The sequence below is a fragment of the Andrena cerasifolii genome, chromosome 3 (genome assembly GCF_050908995.1).
Source record: "Andrena cerasifolii isolate SP2316 chromosome 3, iyAndCera1_principal, whole genome shotgun sequence".
Lineage (NCBI taxonomy): Eukaryota > Metazoa > Arthropoda > Insecta > Hymenoptera > Andrenidae > Andrena > Andrena cerasifolii.
Window position 1 is genome coordinate 4463266 of NC_135120.1, and position 17158 is coordinate 4480423.

The 17158-nt window shown below is 44.3% G+C and overlaps 1 protein-coding gene and 1 long non-coding RNA gene across 3 annotated transcripts in view; both read right to left on the reverse strand.

Annotated features, from left to right (window-relative positions):
* The window catches only part of LOC143367066 (uncharacterized), a 391763-nt gene that overhangs the window by 38402 nt on the left and 336203 nt on the right, over positions 1–17158 (reverse strand). The gene's annotated exons all lie outside the window — the stretch shown is intronic.
* Positions 1–17158, reverse strand: part of LOC143367001 (fatty-acid amide hydrolase 2) — a 174392-nt gene that overhangs the window by 9794 nt on the left and 147440 nt on the right. Inside the window, exon 8 of one of the 2 annotated variants that reach the window (XM_076808585.1) lies at positions 16759–16941. The exons of the other annotated variant lie outside the window; for it this stretch is intronic. Coding sequence (XP_076664700.1) covers positions 16759–16941 — 183 coding nt within the window. The remainder of the gene's footprint in view (positions 1–16758; positions 16942–17158) is intronic. 2 annotated transcript variants of the gene reach the window in all.

The following is a 17158-nucleotide window of genomic DNA, read 5'->3' on the forward strand; positions in this document are numbered from 1 at the left end:
ACGATTGCATCTTGGGGGTTCTCGGAAAGCGACGAGGACCGTCGTCGATAAGTTATTGTATAAACATCCTGTACGACGCGAGAAACGACGGTCCCCGAAAGATCCGCGCCGAGAGCCCACAGGACAGTGAGAACAAAACCAGCGAACGGTACGGACGACACCGTGCCTTGTCAACGTCTATCAATAAAGACCATCACGACTAAACTCTGGAAGTCATTCACTTTCCCGTCACCCACATAATTGGTGATCCCGACGTGATCTGTCGCGCAAAGGCAGATTATTGTTTTATTGTGACCGCGTTATCCATCGGTACAACGTTCGCGTAGTGTGGGACGCGAGAAAGTGCGAACTCTGTGACCCAGTGAACCGACAGCGATGGTGAACCCCACGGACGGTCCAGATGGGGCCTCCGCGAGCAATTCGGGGACAGGTTCCTCGAGCAATCTGGAGATGGGCTCTGCGAACAACCCCGAGCCGACAACCGCCGCATCTCCGCCGGCGGTAGCGCGTGTTTCCATTCGGGTCCCGCCGTTTTGGGAGAAGAACCCGACAACATGGTTCCGACAACTCGAGTCGCAATTCGTCCTGTCGGGAATTACGCAGGATTCGACGAAATATCACTACGTTAGCGCGAATCTTGAGAATAAGTACGCCGACGTGGTGATCGACATTATCAATAACCCGCCGGCGACGGGTATGTACGACAAACTGAAGGCAGAACTGATTCGGCGATTATCCGACTCGAGGGAACAGAATATATGACGCCTGCTGGAACACGAGGAGATCGGCGACCGAAGACCTTCGATTTTTCTAAGGCGTTTGCAAATCCTTGCGGGCGATACTGTGTTGGATGGTTTTTTGAAGACCCTCTGGATGGGCCGTCTTCCGTGGGGAGTGCACGCTGTTCTCGTCACGCGGCAGAACGAGCCCCTTGACGACCTCGCCGCCCTCGCCGACGCGGTGATGGAGGTAGCGCCGGGCGCCCAGGTCGCCGCCGCATCGAAGCCGCCCAATGATCTCCACGCGGAGATTGCCGAACTGCGCCGCGAAATCGCGGCCCTTCGCTTGGGCAGAGACAATTTCCGCCGGGCACGTTCGAAGTCCCGAGGACGACGCCGCGGTGCCTCGCAATCGCGCGACCACAGTCGGGAGAACATCCCCGACGATGGTTTATGTTGGTACCATCGGAAGCTCGGAGCTCGCGCGAGAAAGTGCCGCGATCCATGCAGGTTCGCGTCGGGAAACGGCCAGGCCGATCATTAATGGCGGCAAGCGATTCCGAGCCTACCACCAACCGCCTATTCGTCACAGATCGCGATACGAAGCTCGCATTTATGGTGGATACTGGATCCGATCTGTGCGTTTTCCCGCGTTCGCTGGTGCGCGGGTTACGTGAGAAGTCCACGTACGAGCTTTACGCGGCAAACGGCTCAACGATTTCGACATACGGGTGTGTCACCTTTCACCTGAATCTCGGGCTACGACGGGATTTTTCGTGGCGATTCGTCATCGCGGACGTCACGACACCCATCATCGGAGCGGATTTCCTGGGTTTCTACGGCCTCCTCGTCGATCTACGCTGCAAGAGACTAATCGACGGCGTCACTACGTTGTCCACGGCGGGGCGCGTCGTCGCAAGCCGTTCCGATAGCGTTAAAGCGATAGCGGGAGAAACGAGGTATCACGCGATTCTCGCCGAGTTCCCGGATGTCACGCGGCCGTCGGGAGGACACCGTACGATCAAACACGCCACGTGTCACCACATTCGGACCACGCCTGGTCCATCCGTGTCCTGCAAACCTCCACGGCTAGCTCCCGACAAATTGAGGATTGCGAAAGCCGAATTCGAGAGAATGGTGAAGGACGGAACGGCGCGCCGGTCTGAGAGTTGTTGGTCGTCGGGCCTGCACATGGTTCTCAAGAAAACCAACGCAGCCCCCAAGAAAACCAACGAAGAGGAATGGCGACTGTGCGGTGATTATCGCGGGATGAACGCGAGGACGATTCCGGACAAATATCCTATGCCGCACATCGAGGATTTCGCGCAATGTTTGTCCGGCAAGACAATATTCTCGACGGTCGATCTGGTGCGCGCATACAACCAGATTCCGATGCATCCGCAAGATATACCGAAAACCGCGATCACGACCAGCGGCCAAGGCCGTGATGGAAACACCGGTTCCCGTAAGATCACCGAAGTTAAACATCACGGGGCGGCGTACTGGGGAAAGATGGGTGACCATCACCTATCTCCCGGTGCGTCGCTGCTGCTGGGACCCGAAGGAGAGAGGAGGGAAGAAGGAAAAATGACTATCGTTCGTTGGGCAATATAAGCGAAATGCTTGAAACGCCATCCTGTGTGTTAGAAACACACAGGAAAACAAAAAATACAAAATACAAACCGCGATCACGACACCGTTCGGGTTGTTCGAGTTCCCGTATATGTCGTTCGGACTACGAAACGCGGCCCAGACTTTTCAACGATTCATGGACGAGGTGTTGCGTGGCTTCGAGTGGTGCTACGTGTACATCGACGACATCCTCGTGGCGTCCACTTACAACGAGGAACACGAGCGCCATTTACGTGAATTGTTCGGTCGCCTAAGCGAGTACGACGTATTGGTGAACTCGCGGAAGTGCGTTTTCGGTGCTCCAGAAGTGACTTTCCTGGGGTACGCGGTGTCTGCACAGGGCACCTGGCCGCTTCCGCAGAAGGTCGAAGCGATTCGAACCTTTCCGCGCCCGGAGACAGTCAAACAGCTGCGGCAGTTCTTGGGCATGCTGAATTTTTACCGACGGTTCGTGCCGGCGGCTGCCGGAATCCAGGCGCCTCTCAATGCAGCCCTACTGGGGAACGTCAAGGGTCGAACTCCTGTCGTGTGGACGGCGGACAGGATCGAGGCTTTCGACCGATGCAAGGAGAGCCTCGCACGTGCAGCCCTCCTGGCGCATCCCGATGTCACGCTGCTCCTGGCAATTTTTGCGGATGCTTCGGATTTCACGGTAGGCGCTGCGCTGCAGCAGCGGTCGCGCGCGGGATGGCAACCCTCGGCTTTCTTTACCAAGAAGCTAACGGGAGCCGAGCGGAATTACAGCCCATATGATCGGGAGCTTTTGGCGATATACAAAGCCGTCAGATTTTTCCGGCATATGGTTGAGGGTCGCGTATTCATGATTTTCACCGACCATAAACCGTTAACGTTCGCATTCACGCAGAAACCGGAGAAATACACTCCGCGGCAGTTCCGTTATCTCGACTTGATAGGGCAATTTTCCACCGATGTCCAGCACGTCTCCGGTAAGGAAAACGTCGTTATCGCGGATCGCGGAGGTATCGCCGGCGTTGGATTACGCGAAACTTGCAGAATCGCAGCAAGTGGACGAGGATTGCACGCGCTCCTACGCTCAGATTCGTCCCTTGCCCTAAAAAAGGTCGCGTTGCCCGGCACGAATGTCGAATTATATTGCGATTCCGCAACCCCCTCATTGCGACCGTTTGTTACAAAACCATTCCGCCGTCAAGCGTTCGCGTCATTGCATAACCTCGCGCATCCTGGAGCTAAGGCGACCTCGAAACTCATATCACAGCGCTTCGTGTGGCCGGGTATCCAGAAGGGTAGCAAAACCTGGGCGCGAGCGTGCGTACCGTGCCAGCGAGCAAAGACAAGCAGACATGTGTCTACTCCGGTCGGCCGATTTCAGTACTTGAAACGTTTCCCGTCCCGTTTCGAACATTTGCACGTGGGCATCGTCGGTCCTTTGCCGATCTCGAGGGGTTACCGATATTGCGTAACATGCGTCGACCGTTTTACGCGATGGCCGGAGGCTTTCCCAGTGGAGGATATCACCGCAGAAACGGTGGCTTATACGCTATTCTCCGGTTGGATATCGAGGTTCGGAACACCTCAACGACTCCCAACCGATCAGGGTCGACAGTTTGAATCGGCGTTGTTTCAGCAGTTGTCGCGCTTAATCGGCACGCAGCACCTGCACACGACCGCGTACCATCCCGCAGCGAACGGTATGGTGAAACGATTCCATCGGCAATTAAAATCCGCGATTGTTTGCCACGCCGATGCGGGATGGGCAGATTCACTGCCTGTCGTTCTTTTAGGCATTCGAGCTGTCTGGAAGGACGATATCCAAGCAACGCCCGCGGAGATGATTTATGGCGAACCGATTCGCCTACCGGGTGAATTTTTAGCCGACTCGTGAGCCCCCACCGATGAGGGAGAGGCATTCATTTCGCGGCTTCGCCAGCATTTCCGTGGTCTACGACCGTCTCCGGCATCGCGCCACGGAGACAAAAAGACATTTATTTTTAAGGATTTGTAAACAGCGTCGCACGCGTTCGTGCGACACGGCGGAGTCAAGGGTTCCTTGCAACCGGCATACGACGGTCCCTACGAGGTAATCCAGCGACACTCGAAACACTTTAACATCCGTGTTAAAAACCGAGTGATTCCAGTGGAGATCGACTCCGCAGGTGGTCCCCGCAGAGACCATTGCGGATAGAGCGACCGAACGAACGACACGGTCGGGAAGACGCGTACGATTCCCCGATCGCTACGACGGAAGTACGTAGATGCTGGCGTAAACGTGGAATCCGCGAACGCATCCTAGTTGTAAGCATGTACATAGTAGTTGGTAAGGTGTATATATGTATATATGGAAATGTGTGTACAGTAGTTGTAAGTGCGAGCGCACCCTTAATTTCACCAAGGGGGGTGATGTGGCGGCACGTGCAACGAGCACGCCGCCTCAATACGACCAGGCTCGTAGTTTGGTCGTCGGCGTCAGCAGCGATATCGGCGATGTATCGAATTTCGGCGTCGATGCGTAGCGCTACGATTGCATCTTGGGGGTTCTCGGAAAGCGACGAGGACCGTCGTCGATAAGTTATTGTATAAACATCCTGTACGACGCGAGAGACGACGGTCCCCGAAAGATTATCTACAAAACAGAGGTCCCTATTTCACGTGTAGTAAACGTAGCCGAACTTCAATCCGTGTAATTTTTAATACACGGGTATCCGTGTATTTCTGTGCACGGATACCCGTGTAGTTTTGTTCACGGATACCCGTGTATTTCTATTACACGTGTACAGGTATATTAATATTACACGTGGGAACGTAAATTTAAATTGGTTCGTCACGATTAATTTTGTGATTGCTTAGTTGGTATACCTCTTTTGTCTGTTTAGTATTGCATGAATGGTTTCACAGATCTAAATATGAGACACTGCAGTCTGTACGCACGCAAATACTTACATACCTACCTCCATCGCATCACACTGAAAGATGCGTGCGGTCCTGAGTTCGACGCCATCGATAGTTACCGACGTGACAACGAAGTATGTACATATTTCTATTTAGTCGATTGTACGAGGCGGTATTTGGCGACCTTGCTATTTCTCTGCACAACTATATCTACGCGTATATTAATTATTAACTAGTATTCAATTTGTGTAATTTTCGACGTGTGAATATCTGAGTATCTAAATATATTGGCCCGCTTTTGCGAAAACAAGCTAATCTTCAGATTACAGATAACAATAAACAACACATAATAAAATTTCATAATAAAATTTAACCTATTAATTTTCTATTTTGGTACAAGAAAACTAAAGTATCGACATTTACAGGTAATAAACGCGTTCTTTTTCGTGTTACAATATTTCCAGGAGTGGAAAAACACCGCTCAGAGGTATCCGATGTTGCCGGTATTGCCAAATATTTAATTGCGAGTTTCGCAATTGTTAGGTATTTGATTGCCCGCGTCTTCCACCATTCGAAAGGACATAAATCAAATCGTAATGGCGGTTCGGCTAAATATGTTTCAAATTCCAAATTTAAATTGGAATGTTCATCAAGTTCATCGTTATATAAAAATTGTAAAGCTGTTTTCTTTGATGATTTTTCTTCTGTTGTATTTAAGGTTTTTGGGGGCAACGCTTCAAGTAATTTTTTTACTTCAACACGAATTAGGTCCCGTACGTGTAAAAGCTCATGCTCCAGATCTTTGTATCTGGGGTCGAGGAAGCAACAAATCTGATTTAATGATATTATGCTGCTCTCATTAAATTCGAGTTTGAATCGTCGCGTAATTTCCGAAATTATGGTTTCCTTAAATATTGTAAGGAAGTCGTAACGCTCAATACGAGAATATTGAAAATCACACGGGGCATCGCTCGCCGTCGTCGAAGGCGCGAGGCCCCGTAGGACACGTAAGATGTATATACAATGTAACTTGGATTCTCGATGAATGCCGATGACGTCATGGGTATCGGCGAGGGTTCGAGGCGCGTAAAAGGAACGAGAGGCATTCGTTTGTACGACTCAGGGTAGTTAGCATCGACGATCCAGAGTATTCTTTACAATATGTGAATAATTTCATCATCATTTTCTTGTAAGTGAAGATGCTTTTCTAATAGTTTTTTTTAGCAACGATCTCACCATTGATATTGGCGAGTGCTTTTCGCCACAAAAGAGCGTAGTTATAATTTGTAACGGTTTTAATATGTTTATTAGTGATTCTATTATTCCCTACTAACTTTCCGTTATTTCTATTTTTTTTGCTACACATGAACTTGTTATAGCTCTATCTGCTATTACGTTCGATATACAACATCTATTTGTGTATAAACGATCTAGCATAAGAAACGTGGAGTTCCATCGGGTGGAACAACATTGTAGTAATGTCGTTTGTGTCACTCCAAGCAATTGTTGTTTCGCTTCCAGAGCCTGTTTTGCAACATTAGAGTGTTTGAAATGGCCAACTACTTTACTACACAAGCGACTCAGACATTCCACATTCTCTTCTTTGAGTGCCTTATTTATTGCAAGTTGCAAGGTATGAGCTGCACATGTTACGCATTGAATGTCAGTTTTCTCGCCTATTAAGGAGATGGCATTTGTCATATTTCGGGCATTATCTGTCACCATAGAAACTACTTTGTTAGTTATTTCCCAATCGGCAAGCGTATTTATTAATTCATCACCGAGATTTTCGACAGTGTGACGTTTTTCCATTTCATGCGTAGTCAGAGTGTATGACTGTGTACACCATTGACTATCGATAAAATGTACGGTTACCGTAATGTACGTATCCTGGGTTAAAGAAGACCAACAATCTGTTTACATGCTATGCTTTTAGCAGCTGTCAGGTTTTCCATAATTTTTCCTTTAACATTGGTCCTCAAAACAGTTAATCTCCTTTTAATAGCTCTTCCTTACAAATTTTATAATGTGGTTCAAGGACATGCATGAAATTTTGAAATCCGAGGCTTGAACAAAAAGAAAGTGGGATTGATTGATTATTTATGTAGTATCGTAAGAACGAGATACTGAGTGCCTGTGATGTTTTCTTAGGCGCTAGGAATTTTTTTCTATTAATAGGAATCATCGGAAATTCTCCTATAATTTTTAGCATACAGATAGCTGTGTGTATAGTACACATATATGCATACCTTAAGAAACCCAGCATATACACAGAATACATGCATACATGAACATTGGTACCGGTCGCTAACCGGGCTCTTGTCATTTGTTATTGGCAACGGTCGACAATTTTCATCTGTTTCATACATCGCTGGTGCGATTCTTTTATTTTCAAGTTAGTTTGCTTGTCGATGTCCATGTTGTCCGATCAATTCTAACTGGTGAGTGCAGTTCTACGACTATTCCAAAACATTTTCAAAATGGACAAACGAAAAAGTTGGGTATGACTGTACGCAGGTCGTGTTGGGGAAAAAGGTATCTGCAACATGTGCAATGAAGGTGAAAACAATGAATTTTTATGTACTGGGGGAACAACAGTTTCATTGAGTAGACATTTACAAGGAATACATCATCTGAAGCCCCCAAATTATCAGGTACAAGATTCGTTACCCAGTACTAGCAGTGAATGTTATCATATAGAAGGTGACACGACGACAAGTATAGTAGAAAATATTGAAAATATGGATCCCGGAACTTCACATCCAAGAAAACGTCGAAGGCAATTGCAATCTCGTTCTTGCGACACTGCGACTGCGAGTCACCGTTTATGCGATCGTACAAGAACCGAGGAGATAAATGAAGCACTTGCTAAGTTAATAGTAATCAATCAATTACCACTTTCCTTTTGTTCAAGCCTCGGGTTTCAAAATTTCATGCATGTCCTTGAACCACATTATAAAATTTGTAAGGAAGAGCTATTAAAAGGAGATTAACTGTTTTGAGGACCAATGTTAAAGGAAAAATTATGGAAAACCTGACAGCTGCTAAAAGCATAGCATGTAAACAGATTGTTGGTCTTCTTTAACCCAGGATACGTACATTACGGTAACCGTACATTTTATCGATAGTCAATGGTGTACACAGTCATACACTCTGACTACGCATGAAATGGAAAAACGTCACACTGTCGAAAATATCGGTGATGAATTAATAAATACGCTGGCCGATTGGGAAATAACTAACAAAGTAGTTTCTATGGTGACAGATAATGCCCGAAATATGACAAATGCCATCTCCTTAATAGGCGAGAAAACTGACATTCAAGGCGTAACATGTGCAGCTCATACCTTGCAACTTGCAATAAATAAGGCACTCAAAGCAGAGAATGTGGAATGTCTGAGTCGCTTGTGTAGTAAAGTAGTTGGCCATTTCAAACACTCTAATGTTACAAAACAGGCTCTGGAAGCGAAACAACAATTGCTTGGAGTGACACAAACGACATTACTACAATGTTGTTCCACCTGATGGAACTCCACGTTTCTTATGCTAGATCGTTTATACACAAATAGATGTTGTATATCGAACATTATAGTAGATAGAGCTATAACAAGTTCATGTGTAGCAAAAAAAAATAGAAATAACGGAAAGTTAGTAGGGAATAATAGAATCACTAATAAACATATTAAAACCGTTACAAATTATAACTACGCTCTTTTGTGGCGAAAAGTACTCGCCAATATCAATGGTGAGATCGTTGCTAAAAAACTATTAGAAAAGCATCTTCACTTACAAGAAAATGATGATGAAATTATTCACATATTTAAGGAAACCACAATTTCGCAAATTACGCGACGTTTCAAACTCGAATTTAATGAGAGCAGCATAATATCATTAAATCAGATTTGTTGCTTCCTCGACCCCAGATACAAAGATCTGGAACATGAGCTTTTACATGTACGGGACCTAATTCGTGTTGAAGTAAAAAAATTACTTGAAGCGTTGCCCCCAAAAACCTTAAATACAACAGAAGAAAAATCATCAAAGAAAACAGCTTTACAATTTTTATATAACGATGAACTTGATGAACATTCCAATTTAAATTTGGAATTTGAAACATATTTAGCCGAACCGCCATTACGATTTGATTTATGTCCTTTCGAATGGTGGAAGACGCGGGCAATCAAATACCCAACAATTGCGGAACTCGCAATTAAATATTTGGCAGTACCGGCAACATCGGATACCTCTGAGCGGTGTTTTTCCACTGCTGAAAATATTGTAACACGAAAAAGAACGCGTTTATTACCTGAAAATGTCGATACTTTACTTTTCTTGTACCAAAATAGAAAATTAATAGATTAAATTTTATTATGACAATTTATTATGTGTTGTTTATTGTTACCTGTAACCTGAAGATTAGTTTGTTTTCGCAAAAGCGGGCCAATATATTTAGATACTCAGATATTCACACGTCGAAAATTACACAAATTGAATACTAGTTAATAATTAATATACGCGTAGGTATCGTTGTGCAGAGAAATAGCAAGGTCGCCAAGTACCGCCTCGTACAATCGACTAAATAGAAATATGTACATACTTTATTTGTCATGTCGGTAACTATCGATGGCGTCGAACTCAGGACCGCGCGCATCTTTCAGTGTGATGCGATGGACGTAGTTTGTAAGTATTTGCGTGCGTGCAGACTGCAGTGTCTCATATTTAGATCTGTGAGACCATGCATGCAATGCTAAACAGACAAAAGAGATACTATACCTAATAAGCAATCGCAAAATTAATCGTGACGAACCAATTTAAATATACGTGTACACGTGTAATAGACATACACGGGTATCCGTGAACAGAACTACACGGGTATCCGTGAACAGATATACACGGGTACCCGTGAACAGAATTGCACGGGTATCCGTGTACACGTGTACTTCTAATCCGTGTACATGGGTTTAAAGAACACGGATTTTGAATTCCTTAATACACGTTACACGTGTATTTAAATACACGTGAAAAGCTGCGACCTCTACTACAAATATATACGTCTTAAACAGTGACATGTGTAATTGTTACTATCGAGCAACATTCCTATCATCTGCGGTATCTTGACCTCTAGGAGGAGTCTACTTTACCTCTCTGCAAGTGTGTACCTACACTTTATGTGGAGCGCCCTCGACTGCCCCCCCCCCCCCTCCCCCGCCCGAGCGTGCGAAGTGGGAATAGCGAGTAGGAGAGTGCTTTCACTCCTAACTCTTCCAATAAAAATAACAATAAAAAAATATCATTTCTCTACTATTTCCTGGCCGCTAAATATCCTTTTCAAAGCTATTTTCCAAACCATACTGTAGTAGGCTCGAGGCGAGCCAGACACAGCGTTGCCAAGCACGCGGTGCGAGGCACGGCGTTGCCGGTGGGTTGCTGGGCGGCGAGCGAGAACTGCGCGGCGGGCAGTCTGCGTCGAGCCATCACGAGGCCACAGCCAGACGAAAGGGCTTTTGTCTTTCGAACTCATTATATCCAATAAATCTATTCTACTTATTTAACCCTCACAATACTAATGTAGCGCTTGTTTGCGTTCTGTTGAATACACCTAAGGTCGTATTCAGATATATTGGCCGGTGAGTTTCGTGAGGGGTATTGTCCCAACACACCGCATGCCTGCCTCGGTGCTCCTTTTCTCTACGTTCTCACTCTCTCTCGGGCTAGGCCTGCTCGTTCCGCGGTGGGGATTCGGTACCCGTGAGGTACGTAACATGCAGTGAAGCATCCCCACCACTTTTTCGTTTCTTTCTTGCTGTCGTTCCATCTCGTTCTCGCCTTCGCAGAGCAAGAGCGAGTCAGAAGTAGTGACGATAGCGCCATGCTCCTGACGTGTAGGGCAAACCGAGTTCTTAACGTAGAAATACATACATCAGAATAGGTGTGCGTTAGGTCCGAAAAAAATCAGGAGTTTTATTGGTCAGAACATTAATTCTTTCGAACCTCGTATTGGGCTACGCATATCTTCGTAACGCACACAATTGCTGCGCTAAGAATAAACAACAGCTACAGGCCTTCGTTTAGGCGGAGCCGAGCAGTCTTCCCGTTACCCCACCATACCCTTCGGGGGCCCAGTAACTTCAACTGCCAATCCACGATCGTCAGGTGGTGATGGCTGATTTCTCCTCGCGTGCTGCTCACGAAATCGAGCTCACCGGCCAATATATCTGAACACGACCTCAGTAAGAAGTTCTTCATTGGAGAGGTCGTTATAAATCAGTATGATGGCTTTTTCTACGTCAGGGGGTGAGGGGCAGGTTTGTGTTTCTACGTAGCTAGATTATTTTCGGACTTTACCTTTTGCCATGAGCACCAACTGTCTGCCCCTTCTGGGCAAAGGCGACGCTGTAAGTTGCCGCTTGACCTTTTTAGCTGCCACATTAACAATTTTGCGAATTTTAATATAAATCCAGTGTTAATTTATCCAGAAAAGATAGTAATTTCCGAATATACAATAAAAATAATCGATTTTTCGACTGCATAGTCCCCTTAAGGGGTTCCGAAATATTAATTTAAAACAAGATAGCGGATATTTAAAGTTGAAATCCTGATTTTTTTCGCGTGATTCTGGCACGAAAAAATTAGGATTTCAAATTTAAATAGCCGCCATTTTGTTTTAAATTAATATTTCGGAAAATCCCTCCGCCAATCAGAGGATACAATAATATATTAACGAAATCATTTTTGTATTTTGATTTTAGATAATCTGCTTCCGAATGGCAGTGCTCACCGTAAAAGTAAATTTTTAAAAAGGCTTCTTAGATGTGGGTTGTTACTTTATTATAAACGTAAATATTTTTCCACGAAAAAATTACCAAATGTTCTTTCAATGTTGCTCTTTTAAGTGCAAAAAGTTCTGTAAAAATATATGTATCCACTTTTTAAAAAAAAAAATCACAAACATACGCCTCTTTTCGGCCGCCTGACTAGGTATAACCCCTTAAGGCAGCGCGGTCCACGGCTGGGCCCAGATCTCGCGAGCCCTTTGGGGTTCTCCCAATCCCATCTGCGTCGTCAGGGATACCGCACGATGCTAGAGAGGCGAGTATGACGCTACATATGACGTGAGTATTAGTGATACACGTCGCTATAACGAGCTAATTCTACTATTCATCGCAAATATTATGTGGGGAAGGAACGGTTGAAAGGGAAAACTGGTGCGTGAGGAGCCTTACCGCTGGACAGCGCTGGTTTAAGGCTTAAGGGATCACTCGACTGCCCAGCGTGCAGATGTATGTAGCAGCCGTAATTAAAGTTTGTTAATAACCATACCGGGGTGGCATTATTCCATCTTCCTCTCTCCGTACGTACGGTATTAGGCAGGAGTGGGCCTGCGTGATAAAAGTTACCGGCACGATATTGCTGGTCTCCACAGCGTAAAGGTCGATTTATACAGCCACTGAGGGCGAACCGAAGACGGGCCGAGGACTGGCCGAGCTTATGATTACTTATGGCCATTGGCCAATGAGCGCTCGTCGGGTGCTCATCGGACGCTCGGCGACGAATAGCCATAAGCTAACCATAGGCTCGGCTCGTCCCCGACCCGTCCTCGGTGGCTGTATAAATCGACTTTAATCCGTTTAGAGCGGTAGTACGCCACGGGCGGGCTTTCTCGAGGACACCTCGTGTTTCACGATAGTTCCCCTCGTCATTTTTGGGAACTCTTCCTCCACGACTCACAAAAGACGAAAGTTGATCGTCCTAGAAGGCATAGGCTGATAACCGCTGTCGGTTCCGGCGTAGGGTTTAGTATTCTACGTGACATTTTCAACGACCTCCGTACACTCGCGGGTCAGTCCCACAGAGTAACAGGTAAAAGGTCGCTCCGGTCTGCTTAAGCAGTACACCACAACCGTAGAGAAGTATGTAAGTCTTAGACATAAGCCATAGTTGTAAGACCACGAGGGACTGTAAGCCAGCAAACTGGCAGCCATAAAGGACGTTGTACTACCCAAACAACTCGGAGTTCTTCATTTAACCAAGGGCGCATAGAATTAGTCACAAATGGTTACAATCCATCCTGCTTCGCCAAAACTAAATCACGAACTCCCCGTATTGATCTAATTTCGTGAATTATCGCAGTGTGGCAATTTCATATGCATAAAGCAGGTGTCGACGCAATTTTTTGGCGGAATATGCATCAACAACACCTAGCGTCCTGAAAATCCCTCATTAAGCATACTCTTGTCCGCCAAGACAAAGAACAATAAGTCGAATTTTTGATTGCATACGACTAGACCTGTATTAAGACTAGATGATTGGCCCACAAATATACCTTATCACTCTTAATAAACCAGATTTCTTTTATAAGTTTTTTTTTGCTAACGTAATTTTGAATTCTTAACATGCGCAGTGTTTCCGAGTGATATTTGCTTTTAATTACATTTACCGCCGACTGACGCGTGCCCGTTAAGTACGCTACATCGCATATAAGTCAAATATTTTTCGATTTGCTATACTTAGTCTATACATATATACAACATCGTTGAAATCGATGACTAATTATGATCTTCTCGTTGGGTTCACCTCGATGAAATAATAGGCAAAATGTAAACAATTCAACGAGTGAAATACCAAACATTAAGAAAAATTTTGCTATTCATGTTACTAACAAATTATCAAGTTATCCCATAAGTAATGCGAGTTTTCTTTTATGTTTGTAGAAGGAGAAATACAAAAATGTAGCTGCCTTCATTAATCTTCTATGGATTTCCCCTCATTTTCTGGAACATTTTGCTATCTTTCTACTAACTTTCCAATCCTCGTTTGAAGAAGAAGTTATCCAGGACACTTTTGACATTGTTGACGTTGATCATTTTTTGCCACTTAAATGTTTTGCAAACTCCTGAAGATATTATAATGCTTTGGTGCAATATCTCGACTATAGGCTTCGATGATTCATTTAGTCCGGGAGCCAGCGTCACTTTTTGATGTCTCATTTGTTTACAGTTGGTTTATCTTTTTTTCTACTATATTTGCGCTACATATGCACAAAGCGATCTCCTGTCATCGCGATAGCGAAATAACGCTTGACAGCAGCGTGTCAATTATGTAATAAAATATTGTGCAAAATCCTTATACGTTTAAATTTGAAAATTTTCGTATTAATAATAGGCACCATAAAACAAAGAAAAATGATCTCCTGCCACCTTTGTTGCGGAACGGCATGCTACTGCCACTCGTATAAATATGTTAAAAAATGAAATCGATTGACTAAAATGTTTGAAGCTCAAAATTTGTTTGGTGGTAGTTTATATCACAAAATGGAAGTAAAACAATTGCTGCCAGTCCTATCACGGGGCAGGAACTTTGACAGGAGCCACCAAGTCTCTCAGCAAGTTCTTCAACTCTGAGAGAGTTCTTCAAATTGGATTTTGTCCAACTAAAGCTCTCAATAGAATTTGCATTACTTGTGGGTTGACTTGATATAAGATCATTGCAACAAATGCGGGACACCGAGCTCCCTTGATGCTCGGAAACTAACCGCACTTGCACAATGAAAGAGACAACCCCTGTTTCGTGTGTCGCCCTTCTCTAGGAGAAGCTAGCCTTTTCATTGTGTGAGTGCAATTCGTCATTGAGAATCAAGGGTACTGGATGTATTATTTTCGTTCTAGGCCTAAATACACGACCTTCTATTGTGTGCCTGAGCCGTGCTTCGCGCCTACCCTTTAACAAGGACAGTAAACGAGATATGCTGGCAGTCAGCAAGATAGATCGATAAGATGCGGAACAACGTGTCAGTGTGTCAAATAACTACTAATTGTAAGTAGTGCAACATGAAAATGTTCATAAGTATCATGATTTATTTATAAAACCTTTACCAATAGATAGGTGGTACTTTCCCCGTGAAAATCAGTTGAAACACCATATTATTCGTACAATGTACAGTTTGACTTATAATAATGTGGACACTGACTTAATCATTTCGGAAAGATAGTACTAAAAAAATTGAGTTTTTCTGTCCTCCAACTCTCAAGGGTGATACACGAATGTCTGCCGATAAAAAATTACGTGTCTAATTGTTTAGAATTAAGCCTTTTGGGTCGCGCCTGGTTTAGTCAGGAAATACTCGCGGTAAACTGCGATTAAAAATTGTCTATGTACACTGGTTTACGTTTATAAATACTTTAAGCAGTAAATAAAGAGTCCTTATTCTAATTAAGCCCGCACAGCAAAATTGAGCGATAGAACAATTAAGTTTTTAGCAGAATTTAAGCAGTAGAAAGAATTTAAGCTGTGAAGCGGTCCGCTGTTTAGCACGCAAGGACTACAGACAGGCAATATACGCATGCGACAGACTTAAGCAAAGACCCGTAAGCGACGGAATTTCCAGAGCAAGTGATCGAGTTCCCCTTCCATCGATAGCCGATCGATGGAAGGGGAGCGGTGATCGACGCTCCACATGAGCACGCAGGCCGTGCCGCGAATCATATCCGTCTGGTGCGATCCAGCTCGGAAGATGGCGCTGCGATGTCGATTTTCCCGAACACTAATATTTTCGGGTACTTTATCTATATGAGAAGTTTTGTCAAAACTACGGTGTATCAGTTGCGTAATGTTGCGTGCATATCAATAAACTCTGCATTGTTATAAGTTTAACTGAAAATTGTCCAAACAATGTCGTGTTAGGTCTCATTTTGATCAGAAAAATCTCACCAATCCACTGGCAAAAGGTTCGTACAGATGTTGTGATAAATGAGAAAATTTTCATGTTGCATTATTATGTAGTTACTTAACACACCGACACATCGTTCAACATGGATTGAAACGCTGGCACAGTCTTTCGGGGGATCGTTCGTCGAGCAGTTCTTAGAAGAGAATATGTTGAACCCATACACCCCGATTTTGATGAAACTGCGGATTTGTAGAGTAGCCTGAAAAATTTTACACATCATTTTTTATTGGCGATCGTCCATATTGAATGGGTGAAATCAGCCATCAAAGTTAGCGGAGGAAAATATATTTTCCGGAATATCTCGGGAACTATTAGGCGTGGGAAGAAATTTATTTTTAAATTGTGTTTTTGGAAGAAGAATTGATTTCCCTGCAGAGCGTTTACAGTGTGTTTTACATTTGTTTAAAAAATATATTAAAGATTAACATTTTTCAGCCAATTTTTCTAGCAGAATGTTAACTGATTTTCCTGTAAATTTGTATGTGTAAACTATGAACCAGAATAAGAAAGACGTATATTTTGTAGCTTTTATCAACCCCCAACTGTGATGGCTGGTTTCCCCTTCAATATGGACGACAGCCGATAAAATAAAATATGTGTCGAATATTTTCGGGTGTTCTGCAAATCAACAAAGTTTCATAAAAAAAATAAGTGTATACGGCTTCGATACATACCCTTGTTAGAATTGGTAGGGATATCGATCGTGCTTTTTTGTAGCATACGCCCCGTGTAGATTTCGAAACAGTACTGTATTTAAATAGTTCATTTTGGAAATAAAACATGTTAGAATTTAGTAATCATAATTGTTCTTACCTGGACTCCAACCGGCAATCCATTTTTGTCCAAACCAAGGGGTACTTGACAGACAGGAAATCTCAAAACATTGAAGAGGCACCAATATCCAAAATTAAAAGGTCTCAGATATGCCGTGTAGTGGTAACTGGCTGGAAAAGGTGATGATGGATAAAATAATACTCCATTATTTTCCAATTTATCCTAAAAGAAAATAGATTTAATTGTGTCAGTGTGTACTGAATTGATATCTAGTCGTTACAAAATTACACTTTAACCAGCACTCGATGAATGATTCAACCATTCCGACATATCCCATAATCTGTTTATGTTTTTACGCATTGATCATACTATTGTTGGGAATCGGCGCCCGATCGGAACGGCCCACAGTGGTCCGACGCATATAGGAGAAAGTGGAAAA